Raw genomic sequence first — 16,152 nt, 5'->3', positions numbered from 1 at the left:
TGTTGCATTATTTTTAGAGCAATTTTAGAGGTGACAATTGTGGTGAGGCTTCTTTTCTAAACATTTTCATATTCCTAGCCGCTATACCTTCTCTCTCCTCACCCCCAGTGACTTTCAGGCTGAATTTCCCATCAGAAATTCTGTTTGCCTCTTATTAAGGAGCAGCAGTGTCTGAAAATGGACTCTTGATTTCGTGCAACTGTTCTAAACATGCTGGCAGTATAGGTATATATGGCAAATAAGACTTCTAGGTTGTAAGAAAGACTGTTATGGCAAATAAGCTTTCTCCAGAAGCTTTAAACCCCTAGGCCTCCATGCTCCTCATCTCACCAGCCTCACTCCGTGTCTGCCCCTCTCCCTTGCTTTGTCTTCCCCTCTCTATAGTGGCAGCTCTTCATAAAGAACTTGGTGAAATATTATGGTTCCCTCAATGGAAAATCCTGGAAAAGTTTCTCAGGCAGCTTTTCCTGCAGTCTGTGGCACAGGAGGTGATCGGCATGGTATCAGTGTGCCTGAAGTATTCTGTCTAGTTTGTACTGCTGCTGGTAGCTGTCACAAATCTCAGCACTTCCACAACAAATAAAAATCCAGTCCAAAACTGCCAGAAGTACAACAAGCCGCTCTGGTGATATCCATTTACTAATATGGAAACATGGCTTTAGCTTCCTCCTTCTCTATCAATCTGTGTCGTCTTCCTCCTCCTTTTCTTTCACAGGGTGTTACATGTGCCTTTAAGACTTTTATGGGAATATTTGGAAAAAAACTTGTAAACTAGATGAGTGAAAACAAATTTTTAGTTGTTTTATCTCTGAACAAATATTTTCTAAATTATGAGATTAAAAAGTCTGTTGAAGCAATAACAAAATACTCTTTTGTTTCTCACTGTTCTAAACCTTGTGTACCTGCACTTATATTTGCACCACCGAAGCAAACACCACTTCTGTTAAGTTAATAGATGCTTGTGCACGATTCGTCTGAGAGAGAGATGTGCTGAAGCCATCATTGTTACCAAGTGATTACTAGTCTTCATCAATGAAACACAAATTAATAGCTTTTATTCTCTAGCGATGAGTAGTACAAGCTAAGGAATGAGAAGAGAACTAAGGAGAACCTGTGCCATATACCTGCTGTCGTTCCTATCAGATTATTTTCAGTTTTGCAGAGAACATGCAGACTAGATTGCAGTCAGATTACCTCAATACTTGGCTTTGTGTCTAAAATATTTCATTCTGACCTTTCTACAGAGGTTGTTTTCTAATCTTTCGTTATTAAGACACAAATATCATGAAGCTTAGCATTGATGTATTTGATGGGTGCTTTTATCTGTGAATTATACTTAAAAGGCCGTGGGACTATAGATGACGAGTTTTTGTTTCAGTTCTGTTACCCCTGTATTAATTGGAAAGTTAAAAAAAAAACCTATTCAAACCATGTCTGATGTCTTTCATTGCTTCTAGAATTGTTGATTATATATATAATTATGCAAAATATGCTTCTATCCATTTTTCTTGAAAATTTATACAAAATGAAAGTACAAATTTAAAGTTAGGCTAAATGAATAAAATTACTTGCTGCAAATAACCAATCTTTCTTTGAGACATTTTTATGATACTGATTTAATGCAAAGAAAATAAGTGATTATCTGAAGTCACGTTTTGGATTATGAGCCATGTAGCTTCAGAATTTTAAACTAAAGTTCAGTGTTGTGAAATATGTTTTAGCTTTTCCTTCTTCTGGAAAAATAGTTCAAGTCTGAAATCCTGCAGTAAAATATGCCTCTTGAGTCCAAATTAGTTGAGAATGTCGTGATAAGAAAAACTCGAGACATGAGCCAAATAGCCATGGGATTAAACGTTAGACTGCTGCTCTATTGTTCACCAAACCACATAACCAAACATAAATTACTGATCTTGTTGTTAGGATATAGTTTGTGCATTTTAGGGGCTTGAATTGCTGATGACCTGTTATAAACTATATTATGATTAACCCGCTTCATGTTTAACAAGCTCCTTCCAGTGTATGTGTAAACATAATAAAAGGTTCAGATTGCTTGCACTGTAGGGGCACTTTGCTTTCTTATCCCAGTCCTAAACAGCACAGCTACTGTGGGTTTTTGGAAGCAGTGTGGATTTCACCACCTCATTCAAAACAGTTTTTTATAGACGGTGTCAAAGTTTGATCCAGTCATTTTTACAAGCAGGCCTTTGTCTGCACGCAAAGGACCATTCACTTAAATGAAGTGCTGGGATTTGCCCCCATCGCTATAAATCAGAATGTGATCTGGCTGCACCCTTGCCAGAAATGATTACTTGTGTTAAACTGAGCCAAAAGGCCTGGCTTAAATCTGGTCCACCGAGGGCCAGAAAAAGAAGCGCCATGATTGATGGTGTTTTTCTTCATGCTGGCTTCTGTTTGAACACTCTGGAAAGTAATAACATTGAACAAGATAGATTCGGGGTTGTTGCTGATGCACTGGGTAAAACAACGCTTTGCTGATGGTCTTTGTGTCGATTCCATCTCCCACGCAGCTGGCTGAGGAGCTGCAGAGCAAGCCACTGAGCAGCGAGATCAGAGAACTGTTGAAACTCCTCTCAAAACCCAATCTCAAGGTGAGGACGTGTTGTATGTGCAAACCGCTTTCTGCATAGGTGTCTGCATCTGCTTCCTCGGGCTGCGTGAGAGTTTGTCTGCTTTAGCAAATATGTGTGCTTCTAGGAAGAGATGCAATGTTAATCAAAAATACCTGTTACGAAAACACACAGTTAATGCTGTCCATAAATTATTATGCTGTTACTGGTATTTGTAAGAGGAATTCAGTGGAAAGCCATTGTTTATTTACAGTGGACATCCCAAAACGTTAATACTTGATTTTTTTTTTTGTCTTTTGCTAACTTTTATTGCATGCACTTCATAAATTTATTAAAAATGTGCTTTTACTAAAAGGTTTTCAGTTATACCATTGATTTAATTGTGCTGGACATAAGTAACACAACCTGGTACTTTGAACAAAATTCCTGATGGATATTATTTTTTAAAAAATTGTAATTTTGAAAACTCCTGGGGTTCTCTCTGGTACTTTACATGGAACTTGATACCTTTTATCTGACAGTAGATTATAGAATCATTGAATCGCTCAGGTTCGAGGGAGGTTGTCTAGTCCAACATGCTGCTCAAAGCAGAGTCAGCACTGAGTTCAGAGCAGGTTGCTTAGGGCTTTTTCCCATCAGGTCTTGAAAATGGCTGGGAGCAGATATTCCACAACCTCTCTGTGCAGCCTGCTCCCATTCCTAATTATCTTCCTATGTTTCCTTATATCCGGTTAGAACCTCCCCTGTGTATCATTGTTAATGTACACTATCACATTATTTTTCCAGTCTGAAGAGAACAAAGAACTCAGTGCCTTAGTTGCGTATTGCAATGCTAATTAAATGCAGCAGTTGATAAGTTTAGAAGAAAAACGTTGGAGTGGAAAGGAGCTCTTTTTAATGCAATTGCTTCTTTACATTCCCTGTAAAACACTGATCTCAAAACCTGAGACACTATGATATCTTCAAGGTGCTACAAAATTTTAGAGATCAATTATGCCTCCTTTTGAAATATTCTTGCACAGTTGGTTATTCCATAGTTTGCGAAGTGCAAGCTGTTTTTCTCGGAATAGGTAAGCAGTGCCAATGGCAAGACTTACAAGAGCAACTGTTGGTACATCAAATTGCAGAGATCCTAAACTTCACTGTCGGTGTTTCCTTAGTGACTGTCCATGTACGTTTTGTACTTCTGAAACTTCAGTCGATTGAGTCTGAAGACAGCTCATTTGCCACAACTGCATCTCTTCCTTTCCCTTTCTTGCTTTCTGTTTCTCCCCCCCACCTTGCTCTCTTGCTCCCCCGCCTTCCCTTTCTCTCTCCTTCTCACTCACTCACTCTCGCTGTCTGTTCCTTAGAAGCGGTTAAATGCAATGTGATAATCTTAGTGGGATTTCAGGGAAACAAGTGCCTTACCCTCAGCATGGTTAATAAGATTGAACAACTGCAGTAACTTAGCAAATGTCTTTCTTGGCTGCAGGTACCAGGCCCTCTGCATGGCCAGACTGCCTAATCCTGCATAAGGCACACGTTTCCCTGCCCTGCATAGTTTGCAGGTGTTTGTGTGTTAGAGGAAAGAACTGACAGTATGTCTGATGCTTTTGCCTATCTGTTATCTTCTCCATCTGCCGTCTCGTGGCAAGCACAGCTGGGAGAGATGGTAAATTATCACTGCTCCCTCCTCCATCATGTTGACCAGGCGAGTGTACTGCATTCAGTCAGAAGCTGTTCAGTTGAGATTTTCGTTGATTTCCCCTGCTCTCTCTCGGACAGAAAAGGAAAGGAAGGAGGTTGCTGGGACTCAGTATTTCCAGTTTCTCCCCAGAGATGCCCTCGAGTCTGTTCAGCTGTATCTGAGTTTATGCTGTACATTGCATAAGATTTTCTAGCCCTTCGCTGTTAGGCTGATGGCTGGAGTGGGTTTCTTTGTTTCTTTCCTTTTAGATTCCCATGGCAAAACAATGTCTAGAACAACTCTTCCGCACACATCTGAAATTATTTGGGATAACCAATCCACCTTTTCCAGTGATGTTGTATAGGCTTTATCTAAAATCTTGTATATGGCTTAATTTGGCATTGACTTAAGGCGGCTGCATGTTATTCTGCGGGGGAAACTTTCCTCTCCTGACCTGGCTTCTAACTGCTGTGTTAGCTGGAGCCAGCAGGAGAGCTTCCACTTTCCTTCAGCTCTGCTCCAATATATGAAGGATGGTTAGGATTAGTTTACTGCACTGTATCATTGCTTCCACAGGTTGGTGGTGTAAAGGATCAGGTGTAGCAAGGTGGTCATAACTTTGCAGGTTTGGTTGACATACCAAAACAGGCTGGGAGAGGTTTCCAGCAACTGTCTGGTTAGATGAATGTTTCTGTATTTTCATTTGTGTTACAAAACTGTTTTGTTGAATATATTTCTGAGTGTTTGCATCTGATGAGTAAATCTTCAACAAGTTTGTGGTGTTTGTGATTTTCATCCATAGAGAAAAGTTTTAAAGAAGAAAATAATTTCCCTGAGGCAGTTATGTTTCAGACCTGAGATTGTCAAAATGTCCTAAAAGTAATTCCAAGGTTTTGTCAGGTGCATTTTCTTTTGCAAAAAAAATAATTTGGTCATTTCTGGTCTTTTAAAAACTGGATGCAATATCCAGTTACACTGAGTGATTTTTTTTTCCTGCTCTAAAATGTGGCATCCTTTAGCTTAATTAAATGAACTAATAATGGTTGTGGTTTATCCTTTCTGATTAAAACAGAACTCTGGAAGTAGAACAGAACACGTAGCTCTGGGAAATCAAGTGGTTTTGTTTATCTGTGTGAGACATTGCATTTGCTTTCTTGATTTAAAATATAGTTGCAGAGTCCCGTAGATGCAGGCTTGCCACATCTATTGTTTTTCATTTCCAACGTTGAATAAAGACTTATAGTTCATAGGCCATAATCCTGCTATACCTTGTTAAAGATATCAACAAGTAGAACAATATTTCCATACCTTAGAATCCAAATCCAGTTGAATGCAGTATTTGATTTTTAAGCAGATCAGAAATTATGTCTTTGAAATGCGTCTTATCTCTCACTCAGAAAGCTAACTACGGCAGTGTGTATCTTCAGCTCTTTTCTGTCATAGTAGCAGCTGTGGGATCAAATGTTTGCAATCAATTGGGGAAGGTAACTGTCAATAAACACTTACACTTCCAGGGTATACGTGTGCAAGTTTAAAAGGTCTGCTGAGTTGGTTGTTAAAAAACAACTTAACAGTTTAACACATCAAAGTCAGAATGATGGTAAATAACCAGAACTTGATGTACTGAAACTTACATTGCTGTGCTTGTGTTTCCTAAAGCTGTCTAGTATGTGGGGATTTTGGTTGGCTGGTTTTATTAAGCTGCAATAAAATACATACCTTAAACATACGAAGGTATGTAAATTCATGGCCAGGCCGGGCCGGGCTGCCAGCAGTGCTGCGTGGCTCCAGTCCAAACGGCGTTTGGACTTAAGCGAGGATGCGCTTGGGTGACCTGAAGTACCGGCTGATCAGGATCCGCCTGCTGTAGCTCTGTGTAGGCATCTTTGAGATTTTTTAAAGTGAAGTTTCTGTCTTCCACTACTGCTGTGGTCCCTGGGTACTGTGGCAGCAGCGCTTGTTGCCACGGGAGAGCTGCGGAGAGCCCCTGTGCGGGGCAGCTCCAGGCCTTCCCCGCTCCGGCTCTAAGTGCGCGTGAGATAATCTGTATGGTGCCACCACCGCTTCCACTGTCAGCGTTCGGTGGTGTGGTGGGTCTGTTACAGCCGTACGTGAAGGAGGGATGGAGGGAGGGCTGTGTTGCTGTGTGGAAGGTTTTATTCTGGATAATTCAGGCTAATGGGCTGCATTTGGAGGTGGTAATTCATGGACCGTGTGGGCCACTCCTGGGTTTTTCCTCAGTTTCTGGAGTGACTTTTTCAGACGTTTATAATTCTTGAGGTGTAACCATGAATTAGATTATTTTTAACCTTATTTCAAGCTTACTTTGCTTATTTTATGAAGGAAGCATTTAGAAGATGGTTTGTGTTTTGAAGATTTGGGGTTTACATTCCAATTTGGTTGACGGATTTACATTGAAGTTATGTGACTTTATACATGTTTGAGTGAAACACAATGAGAAATTAAATAATATACTGTTTTTCATGTGTAAAAGAAAGGAAGAAATGTCTCTTACCTTCCTTGTCTAATGACAATATTAAAGTTACTTAGTATATGTTGTAAATGCACAACATATGAAGCTTGACATAACACTAAACATCTCGCTTATAGGACGCTTAGATGGTTTTATATTTTCTATAATGTGAAGACTAGAATATATAGTGGGCATGTAAATGAGGAAATGATGTTTCTAATTTAAGAGAAGACACTCCTGTATGTGCTATTCTAAAAAATGTGAATAGTAGCATAAACAAATGAGTGTTCTCAGCTTTAATGTTTTATAATTTGGAGAAATTTAAGGAACTTATGTGACAGCAAATGGAATGTATGTGAAGAGGGGAGTTGTACAAAATTTTGAAAATTTTAAAAATTATGATGCGTCAGGTAGGCACTAGTGCAATTGAGAGAGATGTCTTTATAAAGCAATTTGTCTTTTATATGTATCTGGAAGTATTGCTATTGTCTGAGAGCACTACACCTTTTTTAAATTAGCTACATCATCTAGAGACAAAATACTTCATTTTTCATTGTTATGCAATTGTATAAATTGGAATATATAATTGGAAGATTAAGATTCATGATGTTAACACAATATGTCTAAAAGGGAATTTAATTCTGGATTTTTAGTGCACGTCACAATCAAGTTAGCAAAATAGTCGTATCTGTCAATAGGGATGCAAATGGGAAGAAGGAAACTGGTCACTAGAGTTAAGCTGTCCGTCATGGGGCAGAATCCCAGTGACAGACACTGTAAGAAAGGAGATGTAGTAAATATGACAGATGATCAGACTAAGAATGAAAGACTTTAAAGCTTCCAAATTCTCTTCCACTTTTAATTATAAAGCTTTCTTGGATAGTAGCTCTCAGTTCCTTTTCTAACTAGCTGGAAAAAGCCATGTTCTTTTTAGGGCTGTGCCATAGTATAAGGGCATAATTGTTATTTATTTTTAAAATTATTTGAAATCTGAAACTATTAATTACAGGAATTAACATTTTGGGCACTTATTTTGTTGGTGTGGCTGTAAACAAATGACTGTAAAAAGAATGGACCGTCTTTTACTCTATTGAACCATGTTATCCCAGTTATACTATATATATTATTCAGATTTAACTAGCTCTTAACTCTATAAGAGCAGTTGCATTCCTGATCATTGCATATTGAAATGAGCAGTTCACCATCTGAAGTTAATCCCTATCAAGGTAACTTTAGTGTGTTTTAAATTCATATAAAATAAGTCCTTTGTGGCCATTGGTGGTGTAACAGGCAGAACAATAATTATTTTAAAAGCTTATGCCACTGCGCTAAAACTCTTCTGAAGGATGTTTATACCTTTTACAACCTGGAGGAAATTAGGATTCTTCTTAACCTCCTAAGAATGCCAGTGGTTGTACTGCCTGTTTTGGCGGAGTTTATCTTCTGTTCATGTGTGCTGAAAGGTTTGCCGGCTGCTAGTCTGAAACATAAACCAGGTGCCTAAACAAGGGCACAAGGCAGGACTGTGAATGACTTCAGTGCATCATGGTACACAAGAATGTAAAGTATTTGGATCACTTTGGGCGCTCTACCTGTAGCTGTAGAGGGAACAAGCAGTGGACTTACTTGAAGTATTTTGCTTGGCTTCACTTTCATTACCATAGAATGAATAGAATTTTGGAAGTAATTTGAAGATAACTTGCAGAAGGGAAAACCGCTGTAGTATGACTGGGAATGTTTTCAGATTAACTTATCCATGGACAACTTCAAGGTGCTGTTCAGAGAAAATACAGATTCTTTAAGTTGTTTTCAGCTTTTTAAATTGCTTTCAAATGGCAAAGATGCATACACCAGGAAATTGTAAATAGGATTTACGCTTGCTGTTTTATTTGCAGTTTATTTGAGGTGTGTTTTACTTTCAGTTTCACAAAGCATAAACAATTTGCATTTGTAAACATTTTCATCTAATAAATACCTCCTTGGCTTTCCTTCAGAACAGAACTGTGATTTAAACAAACCTAAAACTGCAGCTAATGAAGCCAGGGCACTTTGTTCTTTGTATGTATGTCTCCTATATTTGTTTAGGTTTCTTTAAAAGAAGAAATAGTGCTTCTTTTAGCTTGAAGCATACCTTTTCCGTGGTCCTCTCCTGTTCTGTTTTTCTTATATTTACTGGGAACACTGTAAATTCTAGCCTATATTTGATAAACAACTGCTGATACCATCATCCTTGCCATCTGAGGCTTACTAGATTTGCACAGTGACCTGATAGACTGTTCTGATCAAAGTGCTACTTGTTCTGTTAAAAAAACAAACATTTTAAGCCTTTATCAGCAGAGCCTTGTAAAGCTACCTTACAGTCACTGGCAAAAATGGACTGTATAATTTACTGTGCAGGAAACAGCAGGCATTTTTCTACAAGAACTTTAACATACGAAGCACTCAAAGAAAATATTGAGGTATAACAGTATAAAACAAAATCTGTTTTTTCTTCAAAAAAATTCATGAAGCTTTTCTTGTAACATGTAATTAAAAAAAATCTTAATCTAAACTTTGTGTTCTTTCCAACATTTCCTTTGTAATTAGACTTGCTGAGGATTTTCCATCAGGGCTTTTTCGTTGAAATACGCAGTTTCTGCAAAGTCAACATTTTCCACTGGAAATTCTTGGGATTTGCCTACAACTGTTGAGGTTTTGCATCTGGAGAACCCAAATAAAAAATTCAGAGCACTTAACTGAGCTACCTTTTGGCTGTTACTTCTATCCCAGGTGCTTGAGGGACCTTTTGGCCCTGTCCCTTTAGAAACCTGTCTTCCTGAATGCACCGATGGTTTCTATTTTTGCTCATGTGCTGGGAGACTATTCTTCTCCTCCTTATGAAATATTCATGCTTGCACATGATAACACAAACTACAGTATCTGTTCAGGAAGCATAATTTCCCATGATTTATAACTATGTGCTCGTCAGTGGTCTTTGAGATCTGCTGATAGGGCTGGTTACAGGGGTCGTGCTTTTATATTAAGAGATTTTACTATACAAACTGGTTTAGCTTATTAATATGGTGAGCTGGACTACATTGTACTTCATATGTCTACTGAAAAATTACCTACATAATCCTCATTTGCAAAATCAGATGCCATTAGTTTGTAAATCTGCAAGATCCTGCTTGATTTTGGATGGTGTGTTGTGAAATATCAGCAGTGAGAGAGAAATATTTTTTTTCCCCCCTAACTAATATATGCAAATGACTGCAACAATAAGCGAGGACCACAGCATTGATGGTTTCGTAACATTGGTTGGTGGATAGCCCGTAGATGTTCTGAACATGCCAGCCTTGAAACTGGGAGAGAGGAGACGGTGCTGGGGAGACACTTGCTGGCAAGCGAATGAGATCCTTCTGCCCAGTGTTTCCTGCCTTTAAACTGTTTGCCACTTCGGGAAGCCCTCCATCACGCATTTTGGCAACCTTGTTAGAGGAAAAATAGATTTTATTCTTAACTCTTTTCAGCTTTAGACCCTGCCTTCCTATTTCCATTTCTGCTTGCACTCATAATTCAAACGAGTTTTTAATAGAAAACTTTTTTTGAGTGGCCAGTGCTGGAAGAGTACGTTGCTGTCTTTATTTTCGGAATGTTCATGTTACTGGAATGGAGTAAGTGAAACAAAAATGTAATAGCAAAATAGTCCTTTTAAAAACAGCAAGAAAAGCCTTGATTTTTCACATATGACAGGCAGAGAAAATGAGAAAGCAGTTGTGGCACACAATGTAGGAGGAGCTGGTAGAGCATATATAACAATATACAACATATAAAAAGCATAGATATAAAATTATACAAAGGAGATGAAAGAATACTGCATGAATATATTTAAGTAACAACTGTCATGTTACCCTGGAAATGGTCTCAGGTCCGTCTCATGTGATAACTCAGCTGATGTCCAACGGACGGACAGCTTGTCTGTCAATCTTCTTAGACATATGGATGTGAGAGTGCTCGCTAGCAGCCAACGTGTAATAAGCAACGTGGTAGATATAATAAACAAAAGTGAAGCCAGGCAGGTTGGCAGCAGAAAATAAAATATTTGAAAAGTAAATCAAAGAAATTCTTTGTTTATATATACAGACTTTCCCACATGAAGGAACCAACTCTAACCCATGTAAAAATGTTGAATTGCGTACACGTAACTATAGCATTCACACACAGCGCATGAAAGTTGGCAACATTACTAAAGCTGGTATTTTAAGAGCAGGAACAAATCACTATGGAGAAAATCGTATCCCATTCAAGTAGCAATTCTGTTCAGCTAGTGAAAATGGAGAAACTGCACAATACAAAGCAAATAGTCCCTTTTCTAGTTGTTATCTTTTTCTATGCTGCTTTTTCCTCCAGCGGTGCTTTTCCATATTCTATTTGAACTCTCCATTCACTTATTCGAGTGTCTCCTCTTTTCTAGTTCATCAATGAATCTTCAATAATGGTCCAGTATGGTCTCGTAATAATTTTTTTTTTCCCCCCTTCTGCTTATTCCTGGGTTTCTAGTCAGTAGCAAGACTCTCTGCCTATGATTATGTAACTTATAAATCTATAAGTATCTTTATCACAAATATTTTGAAAATTCTAAGCTTTTTTCTTACACCTGCTCTTTTGCCAGCCTTTTAAAAAGAATGCTACTATTTAAAAGGCAGGATTTATTCTATTGCACCACATCTGTGTTTAGTATTTTATAATTCTTTAGTTACAACTTTATTAAGTACTTATAGAAGATTTACTTATGTATAATGGTGGAGGTAATACTCACTGCAGCTTTTCAGTTCTCCAGAATGATACCTGAATTTAGCGCAATTGATATATAGAAATACTACTTCCAGTGTTCAGGATGGGAAAAAGCAGGCAAAAGTAATTATCTTAAAAACTGAACTGGTTCAGTATTTTTAGTTAGGTGTACTCTGTAGCTAAATTTAAGACCTCCTTAGCATAAACAAATATATGTTGTTACTTTCTGGAGGAATTAGGTATATCCAGATTTTTAACCTCGTGGATCAGTAGATGTTTTTCTTTTCTTTTTAAGACTTTAGACATCATGCTGTTGTCAAATAAAGTCTGGGTCATTTCTAAAAGATGCTGTTTCAGAAAGGGCAACTGCAGCCTCAGCTTTTACTGTTCTTTAGTTTGTATTTTCACTTGATTTCTTCGGGGATGGAGGGGGCAGCGTCTTCAGGTGGTTTTCAGCCACGAAAAGGTGCATGCTACTGCTGTAGACACTTCACATTGTCAGGAGGGTGCCACTTCTTCCAAAAAAGAATTGATAAGGATTGCCAAGATATTGGAAGAGTGTTTCTGTCTCGGCATTTTCCACTCTGAAAATCACCTATTTGTTCTCTTGAAAGTTACTTAAACGGGACTTAAGCTTCAAGAACACCTTAGCTACATGAATCATGTTGCGAATGTAAAAGAGACTTTGTCCAGATTGTTCACTGTTGATTTAAAATCAGAGCTTATTCTGCCATTATCCAGAACTGAGGAAAAACATAGGACTGTCATCTGGAAGAATATTAACACCTTTACCAGATGACATGGACAGGCTGCGTGTTTCTGTGAACACTGAGAATAGTTCAACTTTCGAAGTGTCTCCAGGGGCTGTAAACAATGAGCCAGAGGAAGCGGGAGTCTGAAGATGCAGAAAGTTCACTTTTCTGTTGGCTATTGCTGTCTGGCTACCAGCTGCAGGTAAACCCATCAGTTCAGACTGGTGAATCTGAAATCAGGAAACTGCATTTTCAGGCAAGGAAATTACCCCTTTGTGAAAGGAAGTTCATATAGTCATGCATAAAGTCCACCATAGTAAAGAGGAAAAAGTAATGTATACTGAATATTGATCCAACTGAGATGTTGCTATGCTAAGAACATTAATATATGGTAAATATTAAGAACACAAAACCACACATATACAATATGTGTTTTAAATACTTTGAATCACTACTGTGACCCAACTGCATCAAAGTCAGATTGGAAGAGAAGGGATTTACTTGCCAGCTGGACAATCTTGAACTAGAGAGCAGTCCTGGTTTGAGTGCAGATGGGACAGTTGGAAACACAGAATATTTTTTCTCTTTTGTACGTACCTAACTGTTATCTGCTCTCTCACACAATATATATAGAGAATTTGTAAAGAATATATAGGAAAACTGTAATATTTGAAGTGTGTAAAGAAGTAAAGTACCCTTGTTTTTTTTTTTTTCCCATGAATTAGTGCACCCATTGGTTTCCTGATTAAAACTGAAAATCATGCTTAATTTAAAGGACCTTATTTAATTTTTCTTACCATCACTGTCAAAGTGGGTTTGTTTATGTCAAATGAATAGTGTAAGTAATTTTCAGTAGCAAAAGTAAAATGTGTTCATTTCTTTGGAAGTTAACTGATTTTTTTTTTTTTTTAACATGTACTGTATGTATTTAACCTTGGAATTTTATTCAGAACAGAAAATCTCAGATTTCTGTAGGAAAGTGGTTAGATTATTACACCTTCAGAAGGAATATTATTACTTTTCTACCTGATAAGTGCTTACTGTAGCTTGTGGGCTCACTCACTGCTTCTGCTGCCCCCCGAAAAAAAAATTCAGTTCACTTATCCCAGCCATCCTCTGGTTGTTTCAGCAGCAGTACCGAGTTTCTCCTACCTGTAGTTTTATTGCTTGCTTCTGCTTCTAGATTATGCTTCAGGCTTTAGCCAAGCTGGAGAATTCAGCTAAAGTAGTTGTTCTTATCTGTTAGTTGAGATGCCTGTTCTCACCTGCCCTCTTGTTGTCTTATTAACCCTTGGATCACAATTAGGGTTGCATATGCTCCCTTAGCAGGCAGTGTTGGTGGTCAAGAGACTGCCATACGCTGCCCTTTTCTGATAGCTGTTTCACCATCCATTTGCTAGAGAGTGCAATTAGGGAGGTGGAAGTCATCAGTACATCAATATAAAGTCTAGCTTATATACTGATGATACTAGGTTTAAAGATTAATTCTTCTGTAGAAGAAGAAGGGTTGTTCTCTTCTCCCTCTTATCTTCTTATCTCCTTATTCCCCATTAAATTTTGTGCTGTTTACCAGTTGCTCTTAAATGTATAGCTTGATTCTGAATACCTTATACTTTTGTTCCTTTCTTCTCCAAACTGTTCTCAAGTCAATTTGCTTTTCTGTGCCTAAAGCCTGTATGTATGCCATCACTGTTATGCTACAGCTTTCTGCTGGTTTTATTCTCCTGCTTTCTAAATTCTTGCACATGTTTGGCTGTTACATCTTTTATGCTTCTCCTTCTATTTTGATGCTCTAATGGTCTTTCTTTCAGTGGATTTAGTCTCCTCCCAGTTCTTTCAGCTTTACTTATTTGATATCTGTCACTGGATGACTTCACTCACTTGATTTTAACTTTATGCAAGTGACTCAAATAAATCTTTCAGTCTTGAATATTTTTCTCCATCACATTTTTAGCTTGTCTTTTTGTATTTCTTCTGTAACCCTATCACAAAGAAAAACCCAACTTGGCTAGAGCTCTCTGGAGGACAAGCTCTGCCAGGTGAGTTCAGGGGCATGTTGCTGTGGTTGCTGATGAAGTTACTTTTCTCCTCTTGTGTAACTTCTCTGTGCCAGCCTTAGTGGAAGTTACTAGCACCATAGCAAAGCAAAGAAGTGGGGAAAATGTCTCTGTCTCACCTGACAGAGTTCAAGTTGAACTGCCAGAGAAGGTGGCTGGTGCTAATGATCCAAGCTGTGGGCTGGGACAACAGTCATGGGCCATTTTGTTTCGTTTTGCTGACTCTGCTGCCAGGGCAGATATCTACTCCATAGGCAAGGTACCCAGCAGCTGAGTTGGCAGTGTCGCAAGCTGCTGCAGCTGTTGTCTTTCATAAAGGTTGGTTTGAGTCCCTACAAATTTTATGTCGATAATCTTGATTATTAATTATTTAATTTTCTAATCTTGTGGGTTTTTTTTTTTTTCAAGTACCATAAAAAAAGAAGCTACTTTTCTTTCTTTGTCCATTCTGTCTGGCTTCTTTATTTAACTTACTGTTCTCTAAAAAGTTTTTCTAGACTAATAAATACAAAACATTTCTGAAAAGTAAAGCTTAAATTGATATATATATTTCTTTTTAAATAATGAGAATTAAAAAACATAAGGAGCTGTGTCACGAGTCAGGGGCTACTTGGAGTACTTTTAGAGATGTCAAAATATAAACGGAAGTAAAAAATAATATAAAATTTGTCATTGTTTTAGAGGAGCAGAAATGTAGTCAGTGTAGTTAAATGATACACATTCTTCAAAATACAGAGCTGTTTGCATTAATAACATTCTCAGTTTAAATAAACATTTAAAGTTTCAGAACAGTTTAAGAAAAAGAACTTTGAATGTTTCCAATGTCAGATTTTCTTTGTGTAAGTTGATAGTGTAAAATTTCAGTTTATAAACTGTGAAATGATCAGTGATGGCTTTAATATGAAAAATACAGCACTAGTTATTAGACATTTCAGAAGTCTGATGGAAGTATTCATTTCCAGCTAGATCATGTCTAAGAATTTAGCTGAACATCAATATTTATATTTAGGTAGTGCAGGAGTTTGAATCATACCTTCTTTCAAGTTCTAAATATGGACCGTGTTTACATTAGTGAGTCGTAAGCATAGAACATAGAGCTGAAATAAAATCATTTTCTCCAGAGGTGCTTAAATATACATGACCCAAATGTTGGATCATGCATGCATAGTTCTGAAGAGCTGTGTATTTGAAACAAACAAAAAAAAACCCATTAAAAAAATATCTGCACTTATTGCAGTTTCTTGTGATAGGTAAAAATCAGTATTAGGGAAGTGAATAAGTTGATCACCTATGTACAAAAAGAGAATGTTACTACCTTTACATTGCCTTGTGCATTTAGTGCACAATTATTCTGGGTAAATCTTGTTCATCATAGGATCCAGGTTTTATTTCTTGAACATTTGTCATTTGTTTGCTTATAAAAAAAGTCCCAATATTTTCTATAAAAGTCTAGTCTGATGCATAATTTCTTGGACTAAGCATATATTATATTAATTACACGGTACAAAGAAGCTGCTGAAGAAATGCCCCTTTACTCTGTGAATATGGTCATTTCTTCATGTGTTCAAAACACAGAAGTTCTCTCGGACAGGCTCTGATCTCTTCTAGTTGAACACGTTAAGTGAAATCAAAATGGCTTTATAAGTTTTGTTTGCAGATTAATTATTGCCCAACGTCTATGCTGCTGACTGTTTCAAGAGCAACTACAGTGGACAGAGAGTAGTGTGTTCAAAAGAAGCAATGACGGAAGTCAAGCAGGAAAAATCTTAGCATGTTCAGTGAATTTGTGATGATGGAGGCCTGACTGAGAAAAGACACGTAATTTCTGGCATTCATACGC

At 37.7% G+C, this 16,152-nt stretch overlaps 1 protein-coding gene across 1 annotated transcript in view; it reads left to right on the top strand.

The window, feature by feature from the left end:
• MPP7 (MAGUK p55 scaffold protein 7) overlaps nt 1-16,152 on the top strand; it is a 96,989-nt gene that overhangs the window by 33,359 nt on the left and 47,478 nt on the right. Inside the window, exon 4 of the mRNA XM_086467327.1 lies at nt 2,529-2,609. Coding sequence (XP_086323453.1) covers nt 2,529-2,609 — 81 coding nt within the window. The remainder of the gene's footprint in view (nt 1-2,528; nt 2,610-16,152) is intronic.

This window comes from Leptosomus discolor, chromosome 6, assembly GCF_034619465.1.
Source record: "Leptosomus discolor isolate bLepDis1 chromosome 6, bLepDis1.hap2, whole genome shotgun sequence".
NCBI classification, from domain to species: Eukaryota; Metazoa; Chordata; class Aves; order Leptosomiformes; family Leptosomidae; genus Leptosomus; species Leptosomus discolor.
The sequence above is the reverse complement of the archived record's forward strand: the minus strand, read 5'-3'. Positions and strand labels throughout refer to the sequence as shown.